This window comes from Pieris napi, chromosome 10, assembly GCF_905475465.1.
Source record: "Pieris napi chromosome 10, ilPieNapi1.2, whole genome shotgun sequence".
NCBI classification, from domain to species: Eukaryota; Metazoa; Arthropoda; class Insecta; order Lepidoptera; family Pieridae; genus Pieris; species Pieris napi.
This window is the reverse complement of record NC_062243.1, coordinates 10,720,528-10,732,585: the sequence shown is the minus strand read 5'-3', so window position 1 is coordinate 10,732,585 and position 12,058 is coordinate 10,720,528. Positions and strand designations below refer to the sequence as shown.

Here is a 12,058-nt window from a genome sequence, read left to right as displayed (position 1 = left end):
ACACAATACGGTAATAAATGCTTGATATGTTACAAACTCTACATTTAATTACGGCTCGTGTCTGGTTACAACAGCGATTGGGCGCAGTTATTACAATTGATCGCATCATATTAATTAAAGATGAGAATTTACGCTTAAATAAATACACACCAGCAACAGCCGCCACCTCTTTCGCTCCAACATGTAAGAAATCCGTTAAAGACAACGAGCTTGCAATCAGCTGCCGGCGCTCTTGAAAATCAAGATGGTCGAGGCTATTGGTCCTTGTGCCGCGCACCGTTTGAACGGTCGCGCTCAACGACATGTCAACTACACTTATCCATGTCGTCCTCACAATATCATACGTAATTGGTGTTAGAAAAAAAAACACTACACTGATAATCACAATAACACGCGCGAGCACGTATCGTAGATTGTACCTGCGGCGCGAGGGACGCTCCACGGCGGACTGGCGCGGGCCGAGACGTGCGCCATCAGGGTGGGGGCCCGCCTGCCTTTGTCGCCCTTGCATGATGCACTCAAGTAACTCAACCAAAACCAAGCATATCGATACTGATAACACATTTGTCATTCCAAAACATCTTGTTTCAACGTTAGAGAAAATATGCGATAACACAAAAAACGAAGAGCCACGTAGAATCTTTAATAGGACGAAAGATAACGAGAAAACAATAAATATTTGCGTTAGTTATAAATTTAAATATATCTCTGTAAGGAAAACGTTATGTAAAGACTGCACGTAGTCTTGAGTAAGTATTTTATGTAGATCTATTAGTATGCAAAGCATATAGGCTACAATAGGCATAAACAATGACAAAGGTGTGGAATGCATTGGGGAATAAATGCACCGTGCGTATAAAGTACATTCAAGACCAAAGCTATACCGCAAAAGCCCCTTCAAGGGTCTCGTTTAAGCAGGTGCAACTCCGTACTTCAATACAACTATAGCTTTAGTTTAGCCAAGTGTATTCGAAGTAAGATGCATTCACGCCGTTGTATTTTACGAAATACTAAAGTCATAAATAATAAATCACATTCTTATCTTTCGTTGTTTCAATTAGAATTAATAATGCGGCTATTCTAGGAAACCGTTTGTTCAAAATTCGATATCAATTTTATATCCGTCATATATCCTATATTTTTTAGTTTATCATTTATGTCCGAGTCGTGTAGGTACCTACATATGGGAATTATTAATCAGGCGACGCATTATGTACAAATAAAGCACAACGTATCCCTACAACAGAATATACACGGCATAAATTTAATAAAACAAAATTATTTATAACCATTCGTAATCTACTAACTTGTTTGTTTTTCGCATAACATTTGAACAAATAGAACTTACTAGATATTTCCTCCTCTATATTCCCATTTTCACTACGAGTTTCATCATCAATCGGTCTGTGTCGCGAGTTACGGCTTCTCATAAGAACGTCCATTTTGAGTCCACAAGGACACATAACTATAAATTCGCCATTACAAAACGTCAGTGCAATTTAAACAAAAATTGAATTACAACTAAGACTGAACGATACAACACCGCTAAGATTAGATAGCTGTGATAACGTAATATTTTATCAAATTGTTCTTATACCGTTAGTGTAGCATGTATTAAAATAATCAAATACACCTGTAAATTTAAATAAAAATTTAAAATATTTGATCCTAAACATTGTTAACAATAGGTTCATATAATGAATTTTACATTAAACAATTTTAAGGTGAAGATTCGCAATAAACGAGGGCCGTATGTATAATCAGGGTTGATGGATCATAGTGAAGGCGATGATGTGGACTCGACCAGACTAACGTGCATTTAATATTATTAGAATACCTTTTGTCCTAGAAAATAAGCGAACCATATTTTCAAGCCCAAGCTTATTAGGCGTGTAATTCACGCGACCGACCGTAAACCATTTATCATATAAAAAATGTACCTAAATAAATAATGTTTAAATAACGCTAAATGCGAGCTGAATTTACGGAAATGTATTGAATCTTAAAAACCTAATCGTTTAACTGAAAAAAACTCCTCTCTCTAATAGTAGACTTCATACTGCTACCAAACCATTTGAGCATAAAGAAATAAATTACTTAACATTTGTCTTCGCGGCTCTGCTACAGAGCTTGATCAAATTAATAGCAGCAACTTCGTATAGCAGGCTAAAACTATTTAAACAACAGAAAATCCTTTTAACATTTTTGATTTGTGTGTATATTATGTGTATTATTGATCATCACAAACATAAGGAAAATAATTACGATAAGAAAAATTATATAATTACTTATTATTATGAAATGGTTAGAAACATAACTAAATAATAACATTTTGTGATTATACAGTTTTGCACGTAACATTTTCTCGAGGATAGGTATAGTAAGGACCATATAAGTTTGCGACTTGTGACATGAAATATGGGTTTCTCACCTCTGGTGTATATGGGGAAGTCGCCTTCAGACCTACTATGAGTGAGCATGGGACCGTAGCCCCGCCAAGGCGGTCTATCACGCGTCACCCGCGAGCCCTCCACGGTTCTGCTCACCTCCAGCCCATTTATATTTAATAACGGCCAAACGCCTCACAGTAATTAACACAAACGATAGCTTTGGTTAACAGTGAGATGATGGCGCCATAGAGGCAAGAACACGAATGGAAGCTGCGCGGCGCATCTTAATCGCGCATCCCTCGCCTGTCTAACACCCCCGGTTCAACGCAATGTTGGTATGAACGATAGGATGTGTTGGTAATAAATATTATAGATTTAAAATACAGATAAAGTTAAAGTCAAAATAATAAATTTGTTGTAAATAATAAAATAGTACAAATCTCCAAATCCGATTTTCTGTCAAACAGGGTCTCTGTTAAAATTCGTGAAATATATTTTTATTTGAGTATAACTTACTTAGTTCACCATTTGTTGTTGAGTCGAATGGAATTGATAAATGGCGCCCTCCTTTGCCAATTTGTGGCAACACAATTTTTTCTCCTTCCCCTAGGAAAGAAAAATATATTAAACTAAGTTCCTGTTTCTGTAATAGCTAGTTTGTTGACCAATTCTGGCAAATATATTGCTTAAGATTCATACAGTTTTTGATACACAGTAAACATATTCAGTTTGAACCTAAAGATGTAATCATCTGAATTTCTACACAACTGCAGGTACAGGTAGTTTAATAGTTGAAAGTTGTTTATGTATAGAAAAGTTAACTTTGCTATGTAATAATTTTTAGAGGTCAATTAAAAAAAATATAGGTTCAGATATATGTATAAAACTATATATATACATATCAAGATAACTATAAAATAGATGAATTCATAATTAAATCAAGAAACAAAACATAGTTAATAATATTTATTTATAATATATCACCCCACAAAGGGTTATCAATATATGAAATCATATCTGAAATATCCATGAAATCATGTATTGTTCCAGTTAAGTGAGGTAAGTTTTTCTTTTCCAATTCAGCAACATATGTTTCTTTATAAATCATTTTCCAGTCCGTTCTATCATTCTGAACAACTACTTGAAAGTCTCTTTTATAAAGTGCATGCCACAAGGTTTCATTGTCTAAGATTACATTCAATCTTTTACATGTTTTGGATACATTTATAATATCTTCAATACTCAAAAGCATAATTAAACTAAAGAATATATCATCCGGAAGGCCAACCAAACTAGCACTGGGATATCCACAGTAACTTAAAATTCTACTTTTTACTGGGGAAACAATTTTATTTTTATATGCAGTGGATAAATGTTTTAAATCTCTGAATATCATTGGAATTGTGGAGGCCTTTGGTGAAACAACATAGCGACTTGTTGGTAGGCAAACTGAATACATTTCTTGATTATCATTATTTATGGCTGCATTCACAATTACCGTAGATCCTATTGGGCTCATTATTATGTCAACGGTCATATCATCTAGACCACATAATAGAAATGTTTCTTTGTAAAATCCAGTTTTTCTCTGTGACTGAATAATTTTGGTGACATGTTTGGCGTGGTCTATATAATCAGTTACATTGTTAGTTGTTACGAACCCATTTTCCAACATAAGTACACGAATCAATACAATAAAAATATCGTTTTGCATTAATTCATTACCATCAGACTGTAACTGCTTAATCACATTGTTAAGAATGGCAGGTATTATTTCAGTTGTACTCTCTTCAAGAGGAAAATTCATTGTTGATCATAATTTTCAAACACTGGATATTGGAAAATAATTTTACAACTTTCAACAATAAATGCTTCTTAAATGTAAGACAGAAGTTTAATTTTATTATGTAAATAAAAACAATTCACATTTAAATGCCAACATAATAATGCAAAATATGCTATGTCAAGTTACAGTATTTCCTTTGACATATCAATCCTTGTATGTCACATCTGACATATGAAGTGATAATCAAAGTACACTGCCATCTTGGTGTTTTGTTGAGTTATAATACAATATTATGAAAACTGTAAAAAAGTTTGAAAATATTATAATATTGAATTTCCTCAATTTATAGTGCCTTTTTTTGTGGTCATCTGATTTATTTTAAATATCTTCTTACATTCATTCTATAATGGTAATTTTTATATTAATTTGCACACAAAACATGTTCTTGCAATTCCTTTATAATACTAGTTTTGTAAACGTTATATCTTTTCTTCATAAATAAATTATGTACTATACAAAAATTCTATCAAAATGTGTATACATATTGGGTAGGACAATCCTATTTGAAGCATAATATATAATTATATTCTCTAGGCAGGCTGACTCGACATCTTCTTAAGACTTGCCGAAATTAGTTATCAGGAAAAGCATATATAGATAATATATGTAATATATTTATGCTGACTTGGTTTAATGCCAAGTTGAATGATTTCAGAGCATACCAATAGTAAAACAACCCCAATGCATGAATTGCTTAGGCTATCAAACAAATCAGGTTTGTATCATTAATAAAAGTTTTGCTAAAGCTTCATTATATTTAATGTAGCAAAACAAACCACAATAAAACCATTATCTAAAAATGAATCATCTTGGTTTAGAATATTTGTCTAACGATTAATTCAGTTAGAATGTACTGTTTTCTGTGTTAGAACTATTCTGATTTGCTTTTGATTATAAAATAAATGTATGGAATGTGTAATGTAGAATAGGAAAATATTTAGAAAAAAACATTTACTTCGATTTTGTTTACTATTAATTGATTCCCGTAGAAAGGTTATAAGACTAATAAGGATTGAATAAACTTGTATAAATTTTAAAGAATGTCACATATTACCTTTCAAAACAGCTGTAGTGCCTTGTTTCTTGTTACTTTTTAAAGACCCATCCAAGTTATGAGTAACAGAAGTTTTGTCGTTGTCACTAGCCATTGAAAGGTTTCATTGGGCGTTCATTAGACTTATTTATCAATCACAAGCATAACTGACTCAATAAATGTTTTTGATTTTTACGAAACACTTTTGATTTTAAATTCAAATGCATTACGCGTAATAACAATACGCATAACTGTATACAGTTTACAAACTACAAAGTTAAAAAAGTAGCAAAGGTTTTTTTTTGTAAATAGACTGTTGCGACGATTTATCTGACAACGGACATCGCAGATTGAAAATAATGTTTACTTCAGTCAGCAGTGTTTTGTCATAAGGTTATTGTCACTGTCAATTTTAAAAACATAATATTTAGAAACCACCATAGATAAGACTTTACTTTTTAAATTGCGTTCGTATAATAATAGTAGTATTATCCTCATGAATTTAGGGGTCATGAACTGTAAATGAAGGATAGGTATTTATTTAATCAGACATATGGATTTGGAAATTAATCAAATACATTAAGATAATTTAGTAACATTAACTTTATTCAATGAACACTGACTAATTTGCTGTAAACATACAGCTTATTGTAGACTTTATTATTTTATTATGAATGTTTCGTTAGAAATGTTTCTACTGTATTTTTACAATATATTTTACCAGAATTAACTACTGCATTCTTATAGCATATTATAGCGTTCACCATATTAGTTGCTATATCCTGGTATACTTTTCCAAAAGTTTAATTTTTTTTTATTCTGTATTAGTTTTAAGAGATTTGGAGGATGGTGTATATTGACCTTCTTATGATTAAGGGATTAGTTAGTCAAGCCAATTACTTTATTTAATCTTAGCAATATTATGTTATTTCCAAACCATCTGCGTTTTTGCTGGGCACATAGGGGTATGAATCACTTGAACGACGGAGAGAGCTACAATCTACTTTAAACTTAATATTTTAAGGGGTAGGACATACAGAATTTAGTAATCACACGGTTCTGTGATTTTCGTACTTATAGAGCATAGAATCTTACAATATATTGTCTATGGGCACAATTCAGGTCATGAAGAATGGTTCTACTCTGTGGTAGTTGATAGTTAATGTTTGATCTTTCAAACTTCTAGTTATTAGGAAATTAATACCAGCATAGCTATTTTATTCATTTACTGATAAATGAAAATTTTATTTAACTAATCCAATATAATCACGAGACAATTATTTTGTGTTTTTCTAATTAGCTTGGGTTGTATTTTTGTTTCGTGTTAAAATATTGTTTTCTTCTGATGTGATAATATTGAGATGTCATCTTATATGGCAGGTGTTTTTGATTTAGATTTAGATGTGGATACAGTTACAGTCGTTGATTCTGATGAAGACGATATTATAGATGTTGATGAGGCATGTATAAGTGGCTTCTTTTCATACTAATCTATTATGGAATTTTTATAACCTCTTTGTTAAACTTTCAAGCAATGCACCGTTGTTAAGCTTAATGAAAATATGTTTTTATACAGGTTGACTATGATCCTGAACTACACGTTAACAATATAGTTGAGTAAGTATATTAAAATAGGTATTTTTATTTAACTTTAGGAGTGATACAAAAAATAAATTGTTTATTTTATAGGGCTGAAGGGTCTGAAACAATCCAACTATCTGAAGATAATGTAAACCCTGGACTGTGCAAACGTCTTGGTCCTCAAGACTTTGAGTTGCGCAAAGTTTTAGGCAAAGGTGGATATGGAAAAGTGTTTCAAGTACGTAAAATTACTGGGACTGATGCTGGTGCCCATTTTGCTATGAAAGTTCTTAAAAAAGCTTCTATAGTACGTAACCAAAAAGATACTGCTCACACTAAAGCTGAGAGAAATATATTAGAAGCAGTAAAGGTAATATATACTTGTTTTACATTGAATTTATGTGCTTTACCTCTTTTATAATATATTGTTTATTTTCAGCATCCCTTTATAGTTGAATTAGTTTATGCTTTTCAAACTGGTGGTAAATTATATTTAATTCTAGAATATTTAAGTGGCGGAGAGTTATTTATGCATCTTGAAAGAGAAGGTATATTTTTAGAAGACACTGCTTGGTAAGTTAACATTTTTTTTCCTGATTCAAATTTATGTCCATGAGTATATGAGGTAGGTACATCAACAATGTATTGTATATAGTATTGTTTTTAAATTGTATTATTGTATAACCAGGAAAATGTCTATTTATTACAATTGACTAATGAAGTAGTAATACTTATTATTAAAGAACTTCCTTTTGATGTAACAATAACTGAACATATTAATTGTTATATTACACAATCCCCTGTATCTCATATCTGTAACTGATTTTGCACAATAAATAAATAAATAATTAATTTTATCATGTGTAAGACCCTCAGATATAGAAGACAATATTGAGAAATATTCTACTAAGCACTTGTTTTTATATATATAAATGTATTAATTGTACTTTTAACTATTTTGTTTTACATTTGATTTCAGCTTCTATTTGTCTGAGATAATTCTAGCCTTGGAACATTTACATAGTTTAGGCATAATTTATCGTGATTTAAAACCAGAGAATGTTCTCTTAGATGCGCAAGGCCATGTAAAACTTACAGATTTTGGATTGTGTAAGGAACACATTCAAGAAGGCATTGTTACACATACATTTTGTGGAACCATTGAATATATGTAAGTATAACTTAAATCTTTAACAATATAGCAAAATGTATTGCAGTTGTGCTTATAACTATTTAATTCAATTTATATGTAAAAAGGAATTCTCAGATGTTATTTTTATTATCATAGATAGTACACATAAGTAGATGATGCCCTTGGGTATATCTGTTTACAATTAGGATAAAGACTGGCCTTTTTATTATCCAAGGTTCCATGTATCCTCTAACAGCTGTCCAATAAAACAAACCGAATATAAGAGTTTTTTTTAAATATTTTAGGGCTCCTGAGATATTGACAAGGAGTGGTCATGGAAAAGCTGTTGATTGGTGGAGTCTAGGTGCTTTAATGTACGATATGTTAATTGGACAAGTAAGTTAAAGAAACAGAATGGTTGATATAAACAGATTCCTTGTATGCTGTAAAACATTTAAAACATTAAGTAGCGCAGAATGTTGCATGCATGAATTTAGAATTTGTATTGCCTCACTATGTCTCTAAACCCAGGTATGGAGACAGCTATATTCGCAATTAAAATAATACTTTTACAGCCACCATTCACTGGAGATAATCGTACAAAGACAATAGAAAAAATCCTTAAAGGTAAACTTATATTGCCCGCCTACCTCACACAAGACGCTCGCGAATTGATTCGACGTCTTATGAAACGTTCCGAGACTCAGCGCTTAGGAGCTGCCGGGGCTGCCGCGGTGCGTGGACATGCTTTCTTCAAACATGTTCACTGGGACGATGTATTCGCTCGTAGATTAGAGCCTCCTATCAAGCCTAAATTGGTATGTTAAATTTTATGATTTTACCAATTCCTGATTACAACACTTTACTAGGAATAAATGGCTTGTTTACAATATGGTAAGCTGCTTTAAAACAATAACCATCTATTTGTGAAACTTTATAATTTATATATAACCTTATAATATACATCTCATAAAACATTATATCACAAGAGCAATAATTTTTTTTAAAAATATTGAAATTGCGACAATATAGCTAAAATTGCAAGGGTAGCTGCTGAGCGTGGGTAAATTATGCCAATGTTATGACTTAAGAAGTTTAAATCTTCTTTCTTTACAGACAAGTGAAGATGATGTATCTCAATTTGACACAAGATTTACTCTACAGACTCCTATTGATTCACCAGATGAATCTACACTCAGTGAAAGCGCTAATCTAATGTTTCAGGTAACTTTAAAACACGAAATTTTATTTTGACCAAAACAAATATGTAAACTCGTTCGTGTCCTAAGAAATAAGTAATTGATATTGTAAATAACATTTGTTGTCATCACTATCGTAGAGTTTTCTGTTTATACGGAAATTATATTATAAGTAATATTAATTAATGGAGTTTTTTCCTGGTACTATTTTATACCTTTAAACTATACTAAATAGAACATGCACCTCTAGTTTTCTTTAGAATATTATTTACTGTTATTTTGCTTTACCAATTTCATTTGATGTTATTGTAGTATGTACTATTTTAGAATAAAATATAATACACATTAAAAGAGCCACTTAGCATATTTAAATTACTATTCATGTAGGTCCACAGCCATACAGGATGGTTATATAGAAAGTCCTAGTGCTCCAGGAAGTTTGTTTACAGATTCAGTATTCCAGACTAGACACCTAAATACCCTTGATACACAAATGATTAAATCTCAGTGAATTCAATAAAATTCAAATTTACAGGGATTCACATATGTTGCACCATCAGTAATGGATGAGATCCACAAGCCTCGCGTAATCAATGCTCGCTCGCCGCGGCGTCCTAGACCTCACCACCATACTGCCTTCACTATTCCACCGGCTTCCCACTCACACGCTCAACCTGAAGATCTTATGGATGTACAAGGTTTACCTATATAGTAAGTTTGATTTGTGCTTAAGTAACCATGTATTTTATCCTATTTTGATTTTAATTAAATACAAGTTTAATGTCTCCTATAAATACCTAATTATTGTTTAATTGTAACCCGTTATTCAATTGATTTTTTCTTTCTAAATATTTTTTAATTATACACAAGTTACAAATTAAATTTTTCTTGAATGGAAGCCACAATAACAATGAGAGATATACATAAGAAAAGTTTAAATATCTAGTTTGCACTGAAATATTTTATAGAAAAAAATAGTTGACTAGAATTAGGTAATAGTAAATATGGACAAGTTAATAACACATTGGTAATTTGAAATAATGTATTAACACTTACTACTAAATATGAAATAAATTATATAATAACGTTAACAATTTTTTACAGGCCTAGAATAATTCACATAGCTGACCATTTTATACTAAGAATCAATTGAACTACAAATGCTGCCGATGTATTGTGTCCGTAACAAAAATGGTACTGTTTTATACTATTATTATAAATTATTAATGTACATTTTATACAAGTTACCGATTAGTTTAATGTTTGGTAGGACTTATTCTCATATTATGTATTAAAATGTTCTAACCTGAATATAAATATAATGTGACAGAGTATAAAAATAATTAACAATATTATACCTTGTTACCAGGCTTCATAAATTGAATTAAAAAGGTCATTTTTATTTTGTACATTGTTGTTTTATTTAATAATCATCTTAAATTTTCAAACAAACCAATTTTAGGTAACAATTAAATATGTAATTAAATTAGGTATTAGTGGAAAACTTATTATTTAAACAATTAATTGTATGTCCAAACAACTATCACATATTAGATAAATATGGCTTTGGTCTCCTTCAGAAATGATTGAAAACTGGGTATCACATTCAGAAGTATGTTTGTCCATTGATCTAAAAATATTACTTTTGATTTCTGTTAGAGATGTTATTTGGGTCCTTATCTCCATATGGCATATGTCACATTTAAGTAGCCCGTCATAAAGTTTGAGATTATTTTTTTGGCAAATTGGGCAAATAACATGGTCTTCAACTTGATATGAAGACCAATCAATGTTGTCCATTTGTGATTTTTCATATTCTTCATTCAACCTATAAAAATAAAAATTTAACTAATAGTCAATCATTGGAATAAATATATAAAACATTTTTAGTCATTAAAAGTTAATATAAAATTATGTTTATGCTCCTACTATATATGTACTTATATTGAATAGATTATAAACTAATTAATAGTCGAAACAAACCATTTAAGCTCTTCTTGAATTAGTTCATTTTTTATTTCCTCTAATAGTTCATTTTCTTCTTCATTTAAAGATAATGTTTCAGTAAAATTAAAGGTTTTTTTATATAACTCATTTAATGTGCATTGAAGTTCATTCTCTACATTGGATTCTCTAAACCTGTTTAACAGCATATCTCTACAGTGCTGAATCTTGGTCTTGTAATCCTTAAAGAAATTTTGTTTCAATTATTGATCTGTGTAGCAAAATGCCTATAAAGCTTTAAAAATTTAATTTTCTTCCCTACAGTAATTTAAGAAATCTAGTAGTAGTCACATAATATATATCTAGAAATACTGTTTATAAAATGAAGGTAAAATAAAACTCAATCTTATAATATACCTTTCGCATTTTTTCTTTTAATTCGACTGGTGAATGGCAATGCTTGTACTTCAAGTTTTTGTAAGAAGGAGACATTGCTGGAGATGAAGCTTGGAGTGACTGCATTTTCTTTACTCTAATAGTCTTTAATTTATTTATTTTAATAAGTGTAATAATTAAAATATTCCGAATTTTTCAACATGAACAATTCTTTGAAAACCTTGACGCTACTTTATCATTGTCATAGATAGACATTGAAAATAACTTATAAGTTAAACTAAAAAAGTAAGTCAAAATAAAAATACAAATGTCAAAAAACGTCGAGTAAGTTACATCTATAGGGTACTTGACAGCACAGAGTGATAGTCGTCTTATTTGATTTCTCATAAATCGAACGTTATCAAGAAACTGCGCTAAAATAGCAAACGAAGGCTTTTTTTATTTTGGTTTACGTTATTACACAGGTTTATCCTATTATTAGTATTATTCAGTCAGAAGTTTTAAGTTTAGCAATTAGCAGTAGTATTTATGTATATA

The 12,058-nt window shown here is 30.7% G+C and overlaps 3 protein-coding genes across 9 annotated transcripts in view; 1 reads left to right on the top strand and 2 right to left on the bottom strand.

The window, feature by feature from the left end:
* Positions 1–5,498, bottom strand: part of LOC125052967 (phosphatase and actin regulator 4) — a 45,892-nt gene extending 40,394 nt beyond the window's left edge. For 2 of the 7 annotated variants that reach the window (XM_047654085.1, XM_047654086.1), the window contains exon 1: positions 151–459. In XM_047654085.1, the coding sequence (XP_047510041.1) occupies positions 151–304 (154 nt within the window). In that variant the 5' untranslated portion in view covers positions 305–459. Of the gene's footprint in view, positions 1–150; positions 460–1,348; positions 1,471–2,431; positions 2,624–2,906; positions 2,997–4,115; positions 4,367–5,290 lie in introns of those variants that run through there. The other 5 variants (XM_047654087.1, XM_047654088.1, XM_047654091.1 and 2 more) reach the window with 5 other exon arrangements.
* Positions 5,499–6,420: 922 nt separating this feature from the next.
* Positions 6,421–10,560, top strand: LOC125053297 (ribosomal protein S6 kinase beta-2). Its single transcript, XM_047654611.1, has 10 exons — positions 6,421–6,729; positions 6,846–6,886; positions 6,959–7,220; positions 7,290–7,423; positions 7,830–8,021; positions 8,288–8,378; positions 8,558–8,800; positions 9,099–9,206; positions 9,717–9,892; positions 10,286–10,560. Coding segments are annotated over exons 1-10 (1,347 nt in total). The 5' UTR covers positions 6,421–6,630; the 3' UTR covers positions 10,287–10,560.
* Positions 10,561–10,613: 53 nt separating this feature from the next.
* LOC125053298 lies at positions 10,614–11,819 on the bottom strand. The gene is made up of 3 exons (XM_047654612.1): positions 11,543–11,819; positions 11,165–11,367; positions 10,614–11,009 (listed from the first exon to the last, which is right to left on the bottom strand). Exons 1-3 carry the CDS (start codon positions 11,645–11,647, stop codon positions 10,694–10,696), a joined length of 624 nt encoding a protein of 207 aa, XP_047510568.1. The 5' UTR covers positions 11,648–11,819; the 3' UTR covers positions 10,614–10,693.
* Positions 11,820–12,058: the final 239 nt, after the last annotated feature.

Coding starts and splice junctions, on each gene's coding strand:
- LOC125053298 (XM_047654612.1), bottom strand. CDS start 11,647: ATGCAGTCACTCCAAGCTTCATCTCCAGCAATGTCTCCTTCTTACAAA. Junction 11,368..11,542: donor TAAAAGAAAAAATGCGAAAG/GTATATTATAAG, acceptor AATTTCTTTAAG/GATTACAAGACCAAGATTCA. Junction 11,010..11,164: donor ATTCAAGAAGAGCTTAAATG/GTTTGTTTCGAC, acceptor TTATTTTTATAG/GTTGAATGAAGAATATGAAA.
- LOC125053297 (XM_047654611.1), top strand. CDS start 6,631: ATGTCATCTTATATGGCAGGTGTTTTTGATTTAGATTTAGATGTGGAT. Junction 6,887..6,958: donor CACGTTAACAATATAGTTGA/GTAAGTATATTA, acceptor TTTATTTTATAG/GGCTGAAGGGTCTGAAACAA. Junction 7,424..7,829: donor TTTTTAGAAGACACTGCTTG/GTAAGTTAACAT, acceptor ATTTGATTTCAG/CTTCTATTTGTCTGAGATAA.